Raw genomic sequence first — 18,726 nt, 5'->3', positions numbered from 1 at the left:
GTTGTAGCAGTCGATGTTTCATTGGTTGCCGATCATTTCGGTCATCGCCGTTGACAGACGGTTTATTGGCTCGTGCTGCGTCATAAATGGAAATGCCGAGGCATAACAGTTCTCTGGTCTGGGTGCAGTGGATGGCTGAGTCAGCCGAGACATGGCATGTGAGCATGTGAATGATGAGCATGTAAACAGTACGGAGTCTGCCAATATTGATATCTCGATAGTTATATGATGTAACTCTCATTATAGTCACTTGATACAATTGATTAGTTCCGGTTCATAGTTTCGTCACTATGTACCCCCGGCATGTGCAAGTTCTACTACGAAACCATCAAGCAGGTCTGACCCGCGTGTTCAAAGCAAGGTGCCCCGGCTGCGGTCGAGTGCATATAATACGACAAGAAAGATGGCCAATTTAAAAGTAACATAGGAACTCTCATATCAATCACAGTGACGGAAAGCTATACTAGCCCCCAAATAGATCACGTCGGCGTAGACAGCCTGATTAGTCTAGTAATACATCCAGCATCGAGATTCTATGCCGCAAAAACACTCTACTGCCCCTCACCGTCTGACTCGTATGAGAAATCCCTAGGAACAGGTGCATCCTCTACGCCTTCTTCGTCCTCATCCACCGCCGTCAGAACACCGGCAGCAGCGGCAGCACCGCCTGACGTGGCTGCGGATAGAGCAGCCCGAGCACCAGCCCGTTGAGGCGTCTGGAGAGCAGCGGTTCCAATTGCGGCCTGCAGACGGTCTTGGAGGGTTTCGGTCGGAGGAGGCGGTTGGCGAGCCTCTTTGCTGGCCTTCAATTCAATGACCTCGCGAGGCTCGTCAGGTTGCTTGTCGAGAACAACGACAACACCACCAGTGGGCTGGAATTTTGTTAGCATTGGATTCATTAGCACAAATAAGAATGAACATACCCTCTTGACCGGTTCATACCGCGGGTCAGGGAAAGTGAGGTACTTAAGCTGAGCTGGTAGTACCCTTGACAGGTTGTCCAGCTCGTACCCGACCTTCTCCCGCTCTGCCTTCTTCTTCTGCACATCTGCAGCAACCTTCTCTGTCTCCTTGCCTTCTTCTCCCTCCTCTTTAGGAGGATCATATGTGTCCATTGCGTCCAGCAGCTGATCAGTAGCCTTGGGTGTTGTGGGCGCTTGGTCAATGTCCATGCTCTCACGGCGTGCCTGCTTCTCCCGACGCTGCGCGCGACGCTTGGCCTGGGCAGTGGTAGAAAGAACAGCAGTCTTGACCTTCTCTGGGGCCTCTTCGGTCTTCACTTGTTGCTCAGGGGGGTAGTCGAAGAGACTGGGGCGGGTGTTGCTGTGGAACTTGAAGTGTGGGACTTCGAGCTTCTGGTCGACACCGATCACGGATGTTGGCGTGAAGCTAAGCGACAAGAAGTGTGTGAGAGGGAACCAGTACCAGTACTGCACGAAGACCGCAACACCAACGATACCAGGCATGTTAAGGTTACCCGTCTGCGTCTGCAGGCTAATAGTGCAGTTTCGGCCACCAGCATCAATGATACCGAGAGCGATGGCACAACCAAACTTAGCCATAGCATCCTCGTGGCGGTCCCCAAGCATCTTCATCATGGCCTTGCGAAGGCTGGTAACACGAGGGTTCATGGCCTCATTCTGCTGGACGAGAACCATGGCAAGAGAGATCAGAGCACCTTGACGAACAAAGTCGGTAGAGTCCTTGAGCATAGGCTCCAGGAGGTCGATAGCTTCGTCTAATCCGGTGCCGGCGCAGGAGATACCGAGCGCCATGGCGGCACCGTATCGGACGTGAGGGTTGTATGACTCGGAAAGCAGCTCCACCATACGAGGAACACTCTGGTGCTTGCGGAACAAGATGAATCCCAAGCTGAGCACAGCAACTCGGCGCACATCGTCATTAACATCACTGACAGCGACATGCAGAAGCTTACGAACTGCCTTGTTGCTGCCAGTGCCACAGTAAGCTAGGGCAATGGTCATGATACCACCGTAGCGCAGAGTTGGGTCGGGGTCCCCGAGAAGGCCGTTGATGAGCTCGTCGGCAGCTTCCTGGCGTCCGAACATGATCAAAGCCATACCCATAGCTAGACCACGAACGATCTTCTCGTGCTGTGTCTCGTGTGCGTACTGGATCATGTCCTCAAGAGCCTTCATGTTACCGGTACCAAGCATGATGAGACCCATGGCGAGACCGACAGCCTCGCCATTGAGAGCGGAATCGGTGTAAAGAACGCTCCGCAGGTCATCGTAAATGCCTTCGTCGCCTGTCGCCATACCCGCAACACCGAGACCAAGAGCACCACCATGCTGAACCACCTCTTCCGTGGCCTTCTTGAAGTGGTCACGAATGATGTCAACTGCCATCCCGCCGTGGTTGGCGTAGATGAGACCAAAGGCGTAAAGGGAACCACCTTGGCTGTAGACAGATCCTGAGCCCCCAACTCCAGCAATGTGTTCCCGGGGCAGGTAAGGCTGTAGGAGCTTCTGACCTTGGCTGAGGTTGCCGCGGTGAATACAGCCCAATGCAGCAGTGGCTGTGAACTTCGACCAATTTACGGCCTTGCCCAGCCACTCCAGGTTATCACGGAAGAACTTATCGTGAGTAGTTCCTGCATGCATGAACGCATTTGAAAGTGTCACAGCGGTGTGGAAGATAGAATTGCGAGCCTCAAGGCTGTCACGAATCTTGTTCAGAATCGCGATGTCAGCCTTGTTGTTCCGGTATAAGAATTCCAGATTCAGCTGGATGGTCTTGATTCCATCAAGGATCGAGAGAATGTTCTTGAATGCAGTCGCCGCTGCCTCTGGTAGTTCTACATGTTTATCCGAGGGCCGGGAAGAGCTCCCCTGGTCTTCGAGTAATGCGTCAGACTCTGTTGGCTCGCTGTCCTCTTCATTATTCTTTTCCGCCTCGTCTTCAGGGACAAGTTCAGCAATCTCTTGCCGAACCTTCTGAAGGAACTCTTGGGTGCTGTTGTCGTAAAGGTCGAAAGAAATTTGATAGGCAACGGCGAGAGATCGCGCATCTCCCTTCTCAACGAGCTGGCGAAGAATAGCAGAGGCCATGGAGTGTTCATTAAGATAGACAACACATTTAGCGATTGAGAAGAAGTCGGGTGCCGGGATTTCATTAAGAAGTTCCAAAATTAGTTTGAGGATCTAGAAAATTAAGCCTTGGTTAGCCGACTCAGGTAAAATGGTAGATATATTTGGTGAACGAACCTCGCTGCGGAACGCCCGTTCTTGGACAATGCCCATGCAGATATCCAGGACATATTCCATGAGCTCCTCGCTACCATGGGAGTCACCATCTTCCTGCTTCTCGTCGCTACTGGCGCGAAGGATGGCCATACGGAGCACATCCAAGTTCTTTGCCTCGATGGCGATTCCAATGACTTGACGGTATCGCTTCTGTCTGAAGCATGCTTCAAACAATTGCTCAATGACGGTCTGCAGTTGTCCCTGGACACCACGCTTCAACACGAGAGAGTTTTCCTCGTGCTGAACGCTAGTGTCATCGCCACCAGGGTGTGCGGCGTCCACGCCGGGAACCTCCGCGCGAGAAAGTAACGATTTGGAAGGGAGTGCGGATTTGGAAAAAGGTGTAATAGGAGAAGTGAGGCTGGCGGATGTGCTGGTGGCACCGTCGCCTGATGCTGGGAATGCAGTGTTTAGATTGGCTGGTTGGTCACCCGCGATAGGCCGTTGAGCGGCAGATAGAGAGACAAAGGTATCGACACATTTAGCTACACGGCAAAACATGTTAGTATCAAAGAGAGACATGCTGTGGACCTTCTTCAACATACCGATAATGGTCTCCTCATACTCTCCGCCGTTTTCCAACTTGAACAGCTTTCCAGCACCTAGAGCAAGAACCATACTCTCGTTATATTCCTGCAGATGATAATATACCTTCGATGCGACTAGTGCTGCAAGGCCGCGTTCCGGAAATGATTCATCTTCGTAAAGAGCCTCACTAGATAGATAGTCAGCAGGGGCCTAGTAGCCGGTCAGACTCGGGAGAAATGACGCAAAAACCGAGATAATGCTCATTCTCACGAGTCTAGTCAAAACACACTCACATTTCAGGAACTGCGTTGACAACCTCTGTCCAGAGATGATCGATTTGAGAATCCAATGTCCTCAAAGCAAAGACCTTAAGCTCTGGGTCAGGCTCGGAGAGGAAGCCAACCAAACCGGCGGCCGATACGAGTCCGACCATCTTTATTGAGAGAGGATTCGCGTCGCGAGTTTCTGGACGGAATTTGAGGAGTGATAGGTGTATTGTTGCTGTTGTGATGAAGCAACGTCAATCGGGAGAGAGCTTAGAACAGCAAATCAGCACCAGCGCAGAAGGTGTCAAGGGAGATTTAGTCACCCAAATAATGAGAATATGACAAGAAAGACGAAATTTGATTAAATGAAAGAGACGAAATGGATGAAGTGCACATACGAATGGAAGCTGGGAGCAGTCGTCAGAAGCTTTGCTGGCGCGAGAGCAACGTCAACGCCTGAGCGGAGCTGACTGTACATGACGGGTCACGTGGATGGCGCTCGGTCAGCTGCGAGCTGCCTGAGTCCGCGGTAAACAGCCCATCACCTATCGAGTGGATTATTTCTTTCTGATCCGATCTTAGATTAAAACCGCTAAATAGTCTTCCTACGCCGGATTGCCGCGACAAAGCTCTAGCCATTCCTCTGGTCGAAGCTTGGCCATCCTCCACGGTCCTTCCTCTGTCATGTCGACGCTTCTTCAACAATCTTTCGATAGTAAGAGGCTGCCGCCAGTGCCGGCTCGAATTTCAATGTTTTACCATGACCCTCTTTTACATGTTGAACGTCAGGCAAAACACATACAACGCAATCTCCAACTCCTGATCGATGCTCAAAGCGAAGGCCTTCTCTCCGGGCTGCAAGCGGACGATAGCTCGACCGGAAATTCGACCCCAACATTGTCGTCTAGTGCGGTCCGATCACAATCCCCTTCCACGGTGCCTGCTAGGCAGCCCACGCCTAAGAAAATCGGGCTTCGGGCTGCCCGGGAGGGCATATTTCAATCAATATATGATCTACTGAAGTTGCGGGAAGAAGAACGCGAGCTTCTGATATCTCAGACCAATGAAAGAGAGAACGCGCTACATGATATCCAAAGTTTCCTCTCAAGAAGGAATGGTCTGGAAGACGCTATCACTACTATACATGGAGACGAGGAGAGCCGACGTTCAAAGCAGCTAGAACAAGAGGCTCGGAATCTCGAGACTGACATTCATGAATTGGAGACCAGGCTGTATGAGATGAAAGCTAAACATCGGCATCTCAAGAACGAGATATCACATATTAACAACTCGGTCGATGCCAAGCTCTCTTCTTATACTCAATCTTTGTCTTTACTCGACTCCGACATCCGAAATTACCTCCGTGACCCTCCTATCCAACCATTATCGCAAAGCTCAGGCGAATCTTCCTTTCACTCTTTGAATCCCAAACGTCGCACACTTGACATGGCCCAGGAGCATTGGAACACAGAACAAGTCGGTTTGCACAGTAGGCAACAGCAAGTGGATACGGAAATACTGGCACTAGAAGAAGGAGGCGGAGTATGGAAACAAGTGGTGTCCGCTGTTACTGGCTTCGAGAAGCGTTTGCAAGCCAACATGCGGCATTATGTTGAGATGACCATACCAACGACCGAGTCAGAAGTGTCCACACCAACAGGTTATAAAGACGGGCTGGTGAGAAGTATTCTGGATGACTTAAAGAGTACCACTCACCGGATCGAATCACATCTGGAGCTTGCTGAGGATAAGGACTGGAAGCTATTAGTTTGCTGCATTGCAGCGGAGCTAGAGGCCCTGCGAGAGGCAAGGGGCTTGCTTCTTCCCGCCTTCGGCCTCCCGGTGCATGAAGATGATGCACCCCTGAACTCCATATCCCCCAAAGATCATCTAATAGACCACGAGTTGGAGGTCGAACATGAGGACACCCGTGCGGATCAGCTGGAAAATGACGACCCAGAACCTCCAGCCGATCTGCTCAAGGATGCAGACCCTAATCATTCCGATGCCACGTCGGAAGATGATGAGCCAGATCCGTCATGGCTAACTTGATCAGGATCTCTAGTACCATTAAATGAATCAGAGCCCATTGCATGATTTACATAGCATCTTCCAGCCAACCGCATCTTTTCGTCTTATAAATGTATTTCTAGTGTTGTCATCTCATATCGATAAATTGGATTGTTACATTCCCCGTTATATGCCCGTATCTCGCATACTTGTACTTGACGATGTTTAAATTGTGTCTAGTTGGTCTTCCGAATTATTAGGGTGGGCGGATCAGCGAAACCTCGCCCCTCGACCTCTTCCTGCACAGCACTGCACAGCACAGCACAGCGCACCGTAAGCTTTGCATTCTAAAAACAAAGAAATATAAAATAAACTAGACCCGGTCATGGATCTTCCAACAGCAAGCCTCTCTTTTTCCTTCCATCTGTTTACGATGGCAACAAACTCGAATGCCGCATTTATCTCCCGCCCGCGCTTCAAAATATAGAATCACCAACAACCTGGCCCAACCGCGGTGCCATTGTCGCGCACCCATACGCAACTCTAGGAGGATGCTACGATGATCCAGTCGTCGATTTCATTGGCAGTGAGCTTATACAAGCTGGCTGCATCCTGGGAACCTTCAACTTTCGGTATAATCATTCATTGCTAACACTCCGCCACGACAAAGTTGCTAACGAATAACAAATAGTGGAGCGGGTAACTCTCAAGGACGAACAAGCTGGACTGCAAAGCCCGAGCTTGGTGACTATGTGTCGTTCTACGGATTCATGTTGCAATATCTGCACTTTCTCAAGCTCGTATTGGCCTCGAGGGAACAAGTCGACCCTTCAAAGCCTCAAAAAGCCATCGACGGAGTAGGAAATAGCCCAGATATTTGTCTTATCCTTGGTGGCTATTCATATGGGTCTTTGATTGCGTCACATGTACCGACCCTCGATACCATGCTCGGCTTTTTCCAATTCACGCCAACGACAACCTCTACAAATAGAGCCACACCCATACACGAGATTAGGAACACAGCAAAACGGATAGCCGCATTGTCCCTGGAGAAACTTCAAATGAGTCACAGTCTGGCCGACGATCCAGACCTCGGTGCATTGACGACATCTATCTCCTATCTTCTCGTGTCTCCGCTTTTGCCCCCGATTAGCCAATTCCTGACAGCATTCTCGACTTTATCGCTGAATCTCAAAACAGAGACCCCTAACGGCCCCCACATCCCCTGCCCGCGTCCAGCAGATCAGCAGAGCACGCATCATACCCTGGCGCTGTTTGGGGACCAGGATACCTTCACATCTACTGGGAAACTGCAGAGGTGGTCAGATAAAATGGTGAATATGGAACGCAGTAAGTTCCAGTTTCGGATGATTGATGGCGCGGGCCACTTCTGGCGTGAGAATGGAGTCGAGGTGCGAGCAAGACATGCACTGAAAGAGTGGCTCTGTCAGATATGATAATCTTGTACTGTTGGTTATTTGGCTGTTCAATCATGCTCAATATGGTGCGGTATGATAACAACCTGACCTCGAGACCAAGTGTCAGACTGGGATATGGCCCCAAACAGGAACCTTGGCTTTTGTTACATGACTTTCTACTATGATAGTTCCAATGCCCATTCTTCCAAGTACTGGGATCATCATATGCACATGAGTGACTTTTTTTTATATGCAAATTGATTGGAAGTCGCTCTTCCTCTAATTTAGCGTATTGCTGATATCGGTACAGTACTGAAGCGAGCTCCGACACGCACGTAGATGTATGAGGTTGTGACTAAATTATAATCCGCCGTACGACCAAGTAGTAACTATAGTTACCCCTACAGGATAGAATGGTTAGAATAAGAGAGTGGATAACTACATCATTTCTTGACCATCAAAGTCAGCTTAGAAGTACCCAAATCAAGCCCCATTATCTCGATGCAGAAATTCTCAATCCTTCACATAGGATGTCAATATTTGCATCTACTCAACCTTCTTTGATGCTGCTCGGACTCCTCCATTCACATCAACATGCACCCCTCGCAAAACATACCCATCTCGCTATGCCTCATCCCACTGTTGCCGTATTAGGTCCGACCGAGCTGTGGAACGCTCTAAAATCCGTACCGAGTATTCCTTCGGCACCCGGATCGCGCCCTCCATAAAGCCTTCGTCGCTGATATCCAAGGGAACCTCGTCTCCCTTTTCATCCAACGGCAAACGGAACTCATAGGCCCAGATGAGATTCGATACCGCCAAGAAGAGCCCATTCTCAGCCAAGTGAATCCCCGGGCAAATACGGCGGCCAGCGCCAAAGGTAAAATGATCGCAGGCGAGATATCGCCACCCGCGGCATACACTGCGGAACGTTGCGGGTGATTAAGGTAGCGCTCAGGCCTGAAGCTAAAGGGATCCGGGAGGCGTTCATGGTCCCAGTGCAGAGCATTTAAATTAGCGAGGAGAATGGTACCCTTAGGAATCTGATGGTTGCGGTAGTGGACGTCCCCATCCGCCATGCGCCGCAGCCCCGTAGTGGCGACCGGACATAGCCGCAGGGTCTCTTTGATAACAGCCTTGATATAGGGCATTTCCGGCTCGTCGGCCAAGGTCGCCATGCGCTCATCACCCAGGACCCGCGTCACCTCCTCGAATGCCCGTGCCTGTGCCTCTGGGAACATTGCCAGGTACCGGATCATGCCATTCAACGCGCTGGCGGTCGTCTCAGCTCCCGCTTCGGGGACAGCGCTGGCTAACCATGAGATACTCTCCTCCTCCAGACCATATTCGCGGTAGTTCGACTCCATGAGATCCTTGGCAAAACACTCTGGGGCATTATCTGCGGCGATACGCTCCTTCAGATTGTTCCAGTGCCGCATCTTGTTGCTGTGCATCTTTTCAGCCATGAATTTGGCCTTTGGCCACGAGGGGAACAAGAACCGCGGCAGCCAATTCAGAGGCGGGAATACATCAATCCAGAAGACTCCAGGACTCAGAATGATAGACAGCATCCGCATGTTGCCGTCGACGTCGCGGACTTCCTGGAAGTCCCACTTGGGGATTCGGAGCCCGCATGCCGATGTCATGACTATGGAGAAGGTCATGCGGCGGATATGTCTGTAGAAATCGGTGCTATTTCGCCCCTCATTGTTCACTTCATGGCTGAGATCCCAGAGGAGTTGCTTGATTTCGAATTCCTGGCTTGGGATGAATGCTGCGGATGCCTTGGCGTTGAGGAGCTGTTTCAGAAACGCGTGAAGCCGCTTCTATTTTGTACTATAAGTCATGGGAAGCACACCCTCACCCCTCAGACAAAACTCTTGTGCGATGGGCAGGGGCGGCTTGCCGGATGTGATGGCGGCGTATGTGCCAATTAGCATCCGGTTCTGCTTCTTGTACTGTTGGGAAGGATGTAAGCGTTTGGGGACGGAATTACCTGTCTATCAAAGACTTCCTTGACTGCATCTGGGCTGTTAAAGAACACCCAGTTATACCAACCCACGCGAACCTTGAAGGTATCCCCATACTGCGCCGCCCAGCGGTTCAACAGCTGCCGAGGCCGGGCGGGCAGGTCCAGCCCAATGCCAACTAATGGCCAGCCCGAGGGACCAGGGATATTGGCAAGAGGCTTGGTAGTCTTGCGGGAGTACCGGACCGTCCAAAATAGTAGTTGAAAGAGTAGGAATGCGCAGGCAAAGCCGAACAGTACAGTTGGCCTGGAGATTGCGGAGACAAAGCGAGGGGGAAGAAGCAGTTCTACAGCATCAGTCTTGTAAAAGTCCATTGCGATGGTTTTTATAACACCCGACAGTGGGATGAGTGAAAAAGTAGGAGAAAATTGGATCAAAGTCCAAGATTTCTAGGACGGCTCTTAGAGTATCCTTTTATGTCCTCAATAACGTGAGCACTGTAGCACTTACTTGACCAAACCCCACAAATTTTTTGAGTTTTCTCGTGAATTCTCACTTCACCTGTCCAAGCACGAAAGCATCATCAACCGAATTGAGGGTCATCTCCGTTGGAGAACCCGCTCTTCTAACAGCTCATGTATCCCGAGCGCCATCAAAGACTTGTTTTCTGCTCCAACTCCCTACATGTGCATATTAGTTACTCCAATTTCAGATAAAAATTCCAGTTAATCCACATAAAAGCACCAGCAGCCAATTCAGGGTCATGTCCGTTGGGAATACGGCCCTCCTCCGCCCTTTGACAAATCCCCGAGCATTACTGACGACGTATTTTCTGCTCCATATTCCTGCATGTGCATAGTGCTTGCTTTAACTTTCAGAGAGCCAGTCCAATTAACCCGAAGAAAGCAGAACATCAACCAAATCGAGGCTTATGCCCGTTAGGAATCCCGCTTACCTCTCCCCCTTCCTATATCCACGAAAATTGATGACGACTTATTTTCTACTCCATATCCATACATATGCATATCGGCCTCTCCGTTGTTGAGGTGGCTGATCCACTCCAACAGGAAAGAAATGCTATCAATCTAATCAAGAAATGTCCGTTAGAAATACGTCTCCATCTGCCCGCCCATATTTCACGAGCCTTACTCCGTACTAACGACTTATTTTCTGCTCCATATCTCTATGTATGCATATCTAGTCTCTCCAAAGCTGACGTGGCTAGTCAAAGATAGATAAAAAATCCCTATGATCAGATATAGACACCTGGGATATACTAATGCATAAAGTAGCTTCCACCTCGAATATTAACGGCTCAGAGAAGCATAGCGGGTATAACGAATAAGTATATGTACATTTAGTGGGTAGTCTACCTCATTTAAGTCAGATTTATAAGTAAATAATGAATTATAATTGTGTAATATCTACATTCTGTGTTAGATTCAAGCGGAAGGTATGCATGCCAATTAGGGTTAGGTGAATCCGATAACGTCACTTTCGGTAAGGGTCCAGTCCAGGGTCATGTACGGTACGGTACGGGTATGGAATCTTTCTGATACTGTGTGTATTGTCAGGTTATAAACCAAATGTATGCAAGCGTTGTACAGTCATGTTTCATTAATATTTAAACCCCAGTACATCGGAAGGCCGAGGACCCACTTATTTTCTGCCGGTAGGAAACTTCACATTCAAACCCCCTATTTACTGACTAGTAACTACTAACGCGTAGTACGCACGGGAGGTGTATACTAGTAGGAATAGGCAGGCGGTATAAAAGAGCGGTCAGTGGTGGAAGTACTGGGGTTTAAATATTAATGAAACGCCACTGTACTTCGCATAAGCACGAATGCAACTCCACTGATAAACACGCGGCCCTACCCTAGTCGTCCCGTTAAACTGGGGATGGAACATGTATGTATTTTAAACTCTAGAACCCCAAGCACTCAAACGGGTTTATCGTGACGCCAAATCGCCATAATTGGTACGAGGAGAAACGCAGCTCCCACTATCATTGCCATTCCACTGAAGATCTGCAACCCAAGGAAGCCGTTATCTCCCCCATGACCCTCATTAAGACCTGCGATCGGCGCTCCAATCAGCACCCCCAGACTAGTGGCAAACCACTGCATACCCATGCGCGTCCCAATAACCGAGGGCGTTGGTGAGACAATGGGATGAGCGATGACCAATGGGTTGGCGGAGATTAATACCCCGGAGAAGATGCCAAAAAGGACACAGAATAAGACGAAAGCGGGGATAGAGTGGATACCTGTCCAGCCGAAGAGGATCACGGCTGAGGCGAGGACGCTAGTGAGCAGAACAGTGCTGGCGCCCAGATGAGGGGTGAGCAAGGAGGAGCCGATACGACCGAAGGCGGAGCCCGCGTTGAGAATTGAAACCATGTAGAAACTCAGCTCGGTGGAGGTGTGCAGGGCAACCGAGGCAAAGGTGGGTAAGTAGAAGAGCGGGATGAAGTAGGCCATAAACATGAAAAAATTGGCGACCGCGTAGGCATTGAAGCTCCATTCCCGAAAGGCATGCCAGTGGATGAGCTGTCGAGGGGCACCATGGCGAGCTTTGGTGGTGGCCATTAGAAGGGGGATGGCGATGCACGAGCAGGCCAGCTGGATGAAGCCCATAACACGCACTGTCCACGGAAATCCAATTGACGGCTGAAGTCGGATAAAGATGACGGGGAAGATAACCCCACCTAGATTGTGTCGATGTCAGATTTGGTCCTGGTAATCGGATCGAAGAAAAACGAAGAGTAGAAGGGTCAAATGACCGTACCAACACTGGCGCCGGAGGTGACTAGTCCAACAGCAATACCGCGTCGCGTAGTAAAGAGGGTGGAAATCAGAGAAAGGCTAGGCACGTAGATCAGACCACTACCTAAGCCCACACACACTCCTTGCGAAAGCATCACTTGGTAATATTCGGTGGACAAACTCAGCATCATGAGTCCTAGAGTAGTCAAGAAGCAACCGGCGATCATCAGATGATGCAAGTATCCACGATCAAACAGGGGACCGGCAATAGCCCCAGTGGAAATGAGTAGAAAGGCACTGACGGTGCCGACCCAGGCGATTCGGGACGGAGAGCTGTCGCGCAACAGGTCGGATTGGTAGTAGCTTTGAAAGGCACCAAACGCAGTCGAGAATCCCCATGTGGTGAAATACCTCAGGCGCCAGATTCGGAAAAGCAACAAAGAAAAAAGTCCCCGAATTTGTCATCATGCAGTATGTGGACATCCTTGTCACCTGCAAGGCACATACCGAGGGCCGAGCATTAATATCTTTTGCAGGTCTGTAATGCCATCTACGCGTTTGTGTGCAAACACTTGGCTCTCCAACCCTGAGAAGGCTATTCCTGGCCAATTGATTATTATCTGTACCTGGCTTGGGGCTTCACCCAAGCATGTCGGAAAATACACCGACCTCTATCGGTCTATTGCACCACACGCCCGGATTTTGTTGATCGAGTCTGATGTCTCGATACTGGTGAGCAGCTACGCACGCCAACGTCGCCGGATCCGACCTGTGGTAGACATCGTACTGGAGACTTTAGCAGAGACAGAAACCAGCTCTGTCGACAACGCACCGCGAATCCTACTGCATACCTTCTCAAATGGAGGTACCAACACCGCAACCCAACTTCTGATCACGCTCCGCGAGGTCGCCTCCAAGCCGCTGCCATTGATAGGGCTGGTACTGGACAGTACGCCTGCCAAGGGGACATACTGGAAGTCGTACAATGCAATGGTTCTTCTCCCTTCCTCCCGCGTCTCGCTTCGTGGGCTCAATGGTAGTCCACTGTCTCTTGGTACTACTGTACACCTGGATAGCATGTGGAAACGAAAACCCAGCGAGTCTGATGCGTCGTACCCTCCTGGACAATCAGTAGTACCGTACCATACGTCTCAATGAAGAGCAGGTGTGTTTTAGAATGAGGTGGCAGTGAAGAGCTTTGGTAGAATGTAGTAATTCAGGAAAACGAACGAGGTCTATAAGGCCAATCCGGATCAGAAAAGGATGCTATTCATAACATGGATAGTGTTACCCTCGGAGGGGTGCACGTGACCCTACTGTAACTAGTTACCCCGCTACCGTAGCTAGCTAATATCATCATCATCATTCCCCTGAGCTACCAGTGTGTCAGATAGTTAGCCAGATGGAAATCAAATGATTCGGGCATGGCAATTTCAACTATCAGTCGGGCCTGTCAAACTTCATGCATTCCAGCTAACTAAATCAATCCATCGCACAAATGTCATCAATAGTGTCCACGCTTTGGGCAAGATTCACGAGGTCAGGTGCTCATCTGGGCACCTGACCTGTATTCAACTTATGTAATTATCAGGTGATCTGGGTGTTCACCTGATTATGTAAGACTCAGGGCGTGCTCAGGGAGCAAAAGCGGCAAGGAATAAGCACTAAAACGCAAAGGGAAAGGTGATGACCATGCAGCAATGCTTCCCCACTGTCCGATATGAGGTTGATCGTGGGGTGAGATCATGTCTTCTGATATCATCGGCTATAGAAGAAATATTGTATATCGCACATCTTTTCCTAGAGTAGTAGAATAGTGTATGGCATGTGATAGTGAAATCGTCATAAAAGGAACCAAGTGGCTCAAAGAGCCTGAAGAAAATGGCTACCATTGGCCCTCGTGACGTTTGTTAGGTCACCGCCAAACTTGACTTGAATCCGGGGAATCTCTACTTTTATAACTCGTTTACTGGTTTCGTCTTTATTATAATAGTTTCATTCCGGAGCTAACAGATCTCCGCATTTCACACCCCGGCTGAATGGCTTGCTTCTCTAATGCACAGGCCTACCATGTCGGTGTTGGGCGACCCCACATTAGTTCAGTGCCATCATGGGCGCAAACACTCCCAAGAATACTCTTTACCCCAACCCTTACCTCCGCGACCGCTCCGCAAAACGATCTCCATCCCAACCGTATCGTCACTCGTGAAGGATTCGTGGAATTGGGCCGGTGATACTCTGCACACCTACCGTGATGGTCTCTCGAAGGAACAACGGAAACAAAGGGCGGACATCGAGGACCGCAAGCAAGTCCTGTATCTGAAAATAAAGAATGTATGTACATGCGGTGTACCTGGGCCGAGCGATCGCATCTGCAGGGTGACCCTTTCTAACCCTTGGGCTGCAGGCTGTGTCGTACGAAGAATGGCGAAGTTGCGCCAGTGAACTGGATGAACTAGAGGATAACAACGCTTGGAAGCAGACACTCGAGTGCACCGAATATGATCCTCGTTTGGTACAGGATCGTTTGCGACAGTTGGAAGAGGCTCGCATCAGCTGTGATGTAAGCCGGATGTTGTTCTTGGTGCGTACTGCGCTGAGTCGGGACCTGGCGCATATGAGCAATGCCTCTCTCTATCGCCATTCGCATATTGGTACAAAGGACTTGATCGATAGGTATATCACCACGGCTTTGGATACTATCGCTACGCTGGTGGATCTCTCGGTGCATGATCGCTGTGATGGGTTGGAGCTGAAGTATATCCTGGACCAGCTCCTGGCAGCTCGACAGGCATTTGGTCGCAGTGCTCTCCTTTTCTCCGGTGGTGCCACTTTTGGCATGACCCATATCGGGGTTCTCAAGGCCCTCTATGAAGCAAAAATGATTCCTCGAATTATCTCAGGTGCCTCGGCTGGTAGCATTGTGTGCGCGGTATTTTGCACGCGCACAGACGAAGAGCTTCCGGCGCTTTTGGATACCTATGTACATGGGGATTTCGACGTTTTCAATGAAAAGGGCCAAGAGGAAAATATCTTGCAGAAGATGACTCGTTTTTTGAAGTTTGGATCATTTTTTGACATATCTCACTTGGCGAAGACTATCAGAAACTGGCTGGGGGATATGACTTTTCAGGAAGCATATAACCGCACCCGCAGAATCCTAAATATCTGTGTGTCAAGTGCCGGCATGTATGAGCTTCCACGGCTGTTGAACTATATTTCTGCTCCCAATGTGTTGATCTGGTCTGCTGTGTAAGTTCCCCCTTTTTCACATCATCAATCCATTTCTAACGTCTTTCAAGCGCTGTATCATGCTCTGTTCCTTTTGTCTTTAGGCCATTCACGTTGATGGCTAAAGATCCGTTGACAGGGGAACCGGTCCCCTGGAATGATCTTCACAAACAGTATATTGATGGCTCGGTCGATGGAGATTTACCCATGACACGCTTATCGGAGATGTTTAACGTGAATCACTTCATTGTCTCCCAAGTGAACCCCCATGTGGTTCCATTCCTTCCAAAGGAAACAGGCCCACAGGATGCGACAGACGACGGCCCTTCGTTCATTCCTCGATGGATGAACATGATGGCGCACCTTGCCAAAGACGAGGTCCTGCATCGGATGAACGTCCTCTCAGAACTTGGAGTCTTTCCAACATCAATGACCAAGTTTGCCTCTATTGTGAACCAGAAATATCATGGAGACATCAACATATACCCAGAACTCCTTTCCTCTAACCTCCCAAGGCTCCTGGAGAATCCCACAAAGGAGTTCATGCTTTCATCATGCCTGAGTGGCGAGCGGGCGACATGGCCGAGACTAAGCCGTATCCGAAACCACTGCGCCATTGAGCTGGCACTCGATAATGCAATTCAAAATATGCGGGCCCGGGTAGCCTTCAGTCCAAGTCAGGTTGATCTACGTATGCCGCACCATAGTCGTCACTCGATTGACTCGGCAGACAGCAACGGAAGGGGACGTTATCGCGACAGGCGAAGAGGGTCCCACAGCCCCGAATTTGAAAAGAGGCAGTCGGGTGGGCAGGAACTACGTCGGCCAGACCACGAACTGAGAAAGGAACGAAGCACTGTTTCGTTAGAGAACCCGCCTCTCTCGCAATCAAGCGAGTCAATCTTCATGCCAACCCAAACAAGGACCCACCGCCGTACATCCTCAGTATTCTTCAGCAACGGAGGGATATTCGATATTGGGTCAAGCAGCGATGACGAGCTCGAACGATCATACATGCTTCGTCCCAAACTCGCAGGCCACCGAACGTTCTCAGAGTCATCTTCATTTGGCAGAGTAGCTCCGAGCCACGGGCCCCGCAGCCCTGTCCGGTCCCGACGATCATCATTATCCTCTAACCCGGCCTACAATTTCTCCTCCACGGCTCGTCGCAGTTCCCCAAAGCAGGTTTATACGCCGTCGGCTCGCGATTTCTCCGTGACCATACCACCTTCATCCCGCCATCTGCTCAGTATGACTCCAACGCCAACACTCCTTCCGAGCTCGCCTGAGCCCCTCAGGCGCAAGCGGCAGACTTGAATAATATACAAGCAATTGTGCAGCTTACTTGATTCTTTCCTTTTTCGGGAGTCACAGGCCGCATACTCCGGATTCTTGACACGTACGAAGTACAAGCTCGCCCCTCAAATTACCCGAATACCGTGTACGATGTAGGACACTCGGACAGGAAGGCTTTTTTATTCTTGCCGATTGTTATAATTCCGTACACCTACAGCCGAGCATCCACTACATTTTTTTCGGTCATATTCCCTCCCTTTGTCTATCGTTGTCTCCGGGTTGCTGGCATCTATAGAAAGGGGTGTTTGTCTATGCAACCGGATATTATCGTACTAGACCACCTCTTGGTTATCCACCTTGCATATCGAATCCGCCGGATTTGTTCGTTTCCTTTCTGTTTGCTATCTACAACATATGACATGCATGTAGCGGTTTTCTGTTTTTAGCGGGGAAAATTTTCACGTACACACTATGGGGCGTTGAATCCTCAGATGAAACAGTCGAAACCTTTAAGGGGCTATTCGTAGCTATTCGTAGCCAATTTTAAGTTAATAAAGATATATTATTCTACATTCAAGGGTTGATCGTGATACCATTCTCCACCGTCGGCGCTAATGGCCCTGAAGCTAAGCTATTTCCCAGGGAACATGCCGCTGAGTGAGCTTAATAGCCACAAAAGGATGCTTCGCGTCCTTGGAAAGCCAACTAGAAAGAAGCTAGTGGAGGTCGGAAGCAAATCAATATCAGGAAACAATCGGCAAATTCGCAATTTAGGGTGATGGGTCATGGAGACACACGTTTCACATGTTCATGCAATCCATGGATGTGCAATATACGTCGATATGCCGATATATTGAAACGAAACACGAAACAGTCTATATTTTTCCGTAATCCTCATGTTGAAAGATGTTGCAAGTGTTCAAGGGAAAAGTGGAAGTGTCCACTACCAACGTCCAGTCTATATCAATCACGGGGTTCCACTGTGGACCCTTTCCCCAGGGCTGACGACGACTCGGCCATCAATAATGTTCCAGGCCACCTCGAGGATAACGACCTATGGTTCTCTACTCCTTATGGTTCTAGATCTTCTGCAGAAAGAGGCGAGATTTTCTACATTCCAGTGGAGCACATCCTACCTCAACCTTAGGGAGACTTCTTGAGTTGTTTTGAGCGCCTCTCCTGCGGATCCAAAATCAGCCTAAATGTTCTCAACTCAGAAATATTGGAACAAAGGTGTTCCACCCTGCCGATCAGTCGTTAACCATTGGTCCCCATTTATCAATCGGTGACTCTGTTCATGTTTTCTAGCCACCTTGAGTCCACCCTTGTCCGTGGACAACCAGCGCATCCTGCTAAGCAAAGTCTGGCGAAGTCTATGCACATGAAACGAGTGACCAGCCATTCTGTTACGGATAAAGTCTAATGACGTCGGAAAATAGAGGGATGAGGACATCATCTCTAACATGATGTGATACAGCCTCAGAAAAAGGGGAACTCGCACCAGGCGCCCTGAAGTCGAGTGAGAGCCCTCGGCCGTACCACGTCGCGAACCTGTTATGTACGACGGATGTGAGGGAAGGGATTGATATGGTCAGACCATCCTGACAATCATCGATTTGCTTTTATGTTATTCTGCACGCGGAACATGATCGTCGCACTAATGTTTGGTACCTGGCTGTGGCGTCTGTAGCCCAACTGTACCGTCGATACTTTCCTTGTCGAATGCCTATGACAACTTTTTACCTTCTCTTACGCGTTGGCTGACCAGCGAACCATCCGGTGAAAATACCTCAGCCCAGGCCATGTGTAGAGCTCTGCCCATCCACGGGTGCTGTCTACCTGGTCCCTGACGACCCTAGCGTCCCCCAAGTTAAGATCGACGAGCCCACTTCTACTCCGTACCGCTTTAAGGTATCATCGTCCGGCCAATCCACCTTCCGGCCTGCCCAGCCTCTGAGAAAGCAACAACACTG

General features: G+C 49.8%; 6 protein-coding genes across 6 annotated transcripts; 3 read left to right on the top strand and 3 right to left on the bottom strand.

Annotated features, from left to right (window-relative positions):
- Positions 1-551: 551 nt before the first annotated feature.
- N7518_008649 (proteasome regulatory particle base subunit RPN2) lies at positions 552-4,227 on the bottom strand (the record flags this gene model as incomplete). Its single annotated transcript, XM_057189576.1, has 5 exons — positions 552-872; positions 924-3,164; positions 3,228-3,751; positions 3,812-3,981; positions 4,088-4,227. 5 exons carry the CDS (start codon positions 4,225-4,227, stop codon positions 552-554), a joined length of 3,396 nt encoding a protein of 1,131 aa, XP_057041279.1.
- A 517-nt stretch (positions 4,228-4,744) lies between these two features.
- N7518_008648 (uncharacterized protein) lies at positions 4,745-6,112 on the top strand (the record flags this gene model as incomplete). The annotated part of the gene is made up of 1 exon (XM_057189575.1): positions 4,745-6,112. One exon carries the CDS (start codon positions 4,745-4,747, stop codon positions 6,110-6,112), a length of 1,368 nt encoding a protein of 455 aa, XP_057041278.1.
- A 2,000-nt stretch (positions 6,113-8,112) lies between these two features.
- N7518_008647 (cytochrome P450) lies at positions 8,113-9,832 on the bottom strand (the record flags this gene model as incomplete). Its single annotated transcript, XM_057189574.1, has 4 exons — positions 8,113-8,322; positions 8,352-9,314; positions 9,345-9,446; positions 9,485-9,832. 4 exons carry the CDS (start codon positions 9,830-9,832, stop codon positions 8,113-8,115), a joined length of 1,623 nt encoding a protein of 540 aa, XP_057041277.1.
- Positions 9,833-11,401: 1,569 nt separating this feature from the next.
- N7518_008646 (putative MFS monocarboxylate transporter) lies at positions 11,402-12,747 on the bottom strand (the record flags this gene model as incomplete). The annotated part of the gene is made up of 3 exons (XM_057189573.1): positions 11,402-12,168; positions 12,249-12,637; positions 12,734-12,747. The coding sequence occupies 3 exons, from the start codon at positions 12,745-12,747 to the stop codon at positions 11,402-11,404; spliced, it is 1,170 nt and encodes a 389-aa protein (XP_057041276.1).
- N7518_008645 (uncharacterized protein) lies at positions 12,693-13,384 on the top strand (the record flags this gene model as incomplete). Its single annotated transcript, XM_057189572.1, has 2 exons — positions 12,693-12,697; positions 12,763-13,384. 2 exons carry the CDS (start codon positions 12,693-12,695, stop codon positions 13,382-13,384), a joined length of 627 nt encoding a protein of 208 aa, XP_057041275.1.
- Positions 13,385-14,296: 912 nt separating this feature from the next.
- Positions 14,297-16,774, top strand: N7518_008644 (putative Patatin family phospholipase; the record flags this gene model as incomplete). The annotated part of the gene is made up of 3 exons (XM_057189571.1): positions 14,297-14,560; positions 14,634-15,478; positions 15,529-16,774. 3 exons carry the CDS (start codon positions 14,297-14,299, stop codon positions 16,772-16,774), a joined length of 2,355 nt encoding a protein of 784 aa, XP_057041274.1.
- Between the last annotated feature and the right edge of the window lie 1,952 nt (positions 16,775-18,726).

The sequence above is a fragment of the Penicillium psychrosexuale genome (genome assembly GCF_028828465.1).
Source record: "Penicillium psychrosexuale strain IBT 29551 chromosome Unknown utg000004l, whole genome shotgun sequence".
NCBI lineage: Eukaryota > Fungi > Ascomycota > Eurotiomycetes > Eurotiales > Aspergillaceae > Penicillium > Penicillium psychrosexuale.
This window is presented reverse-complemented; position numbering and strand designations above follow the sequence as displayed.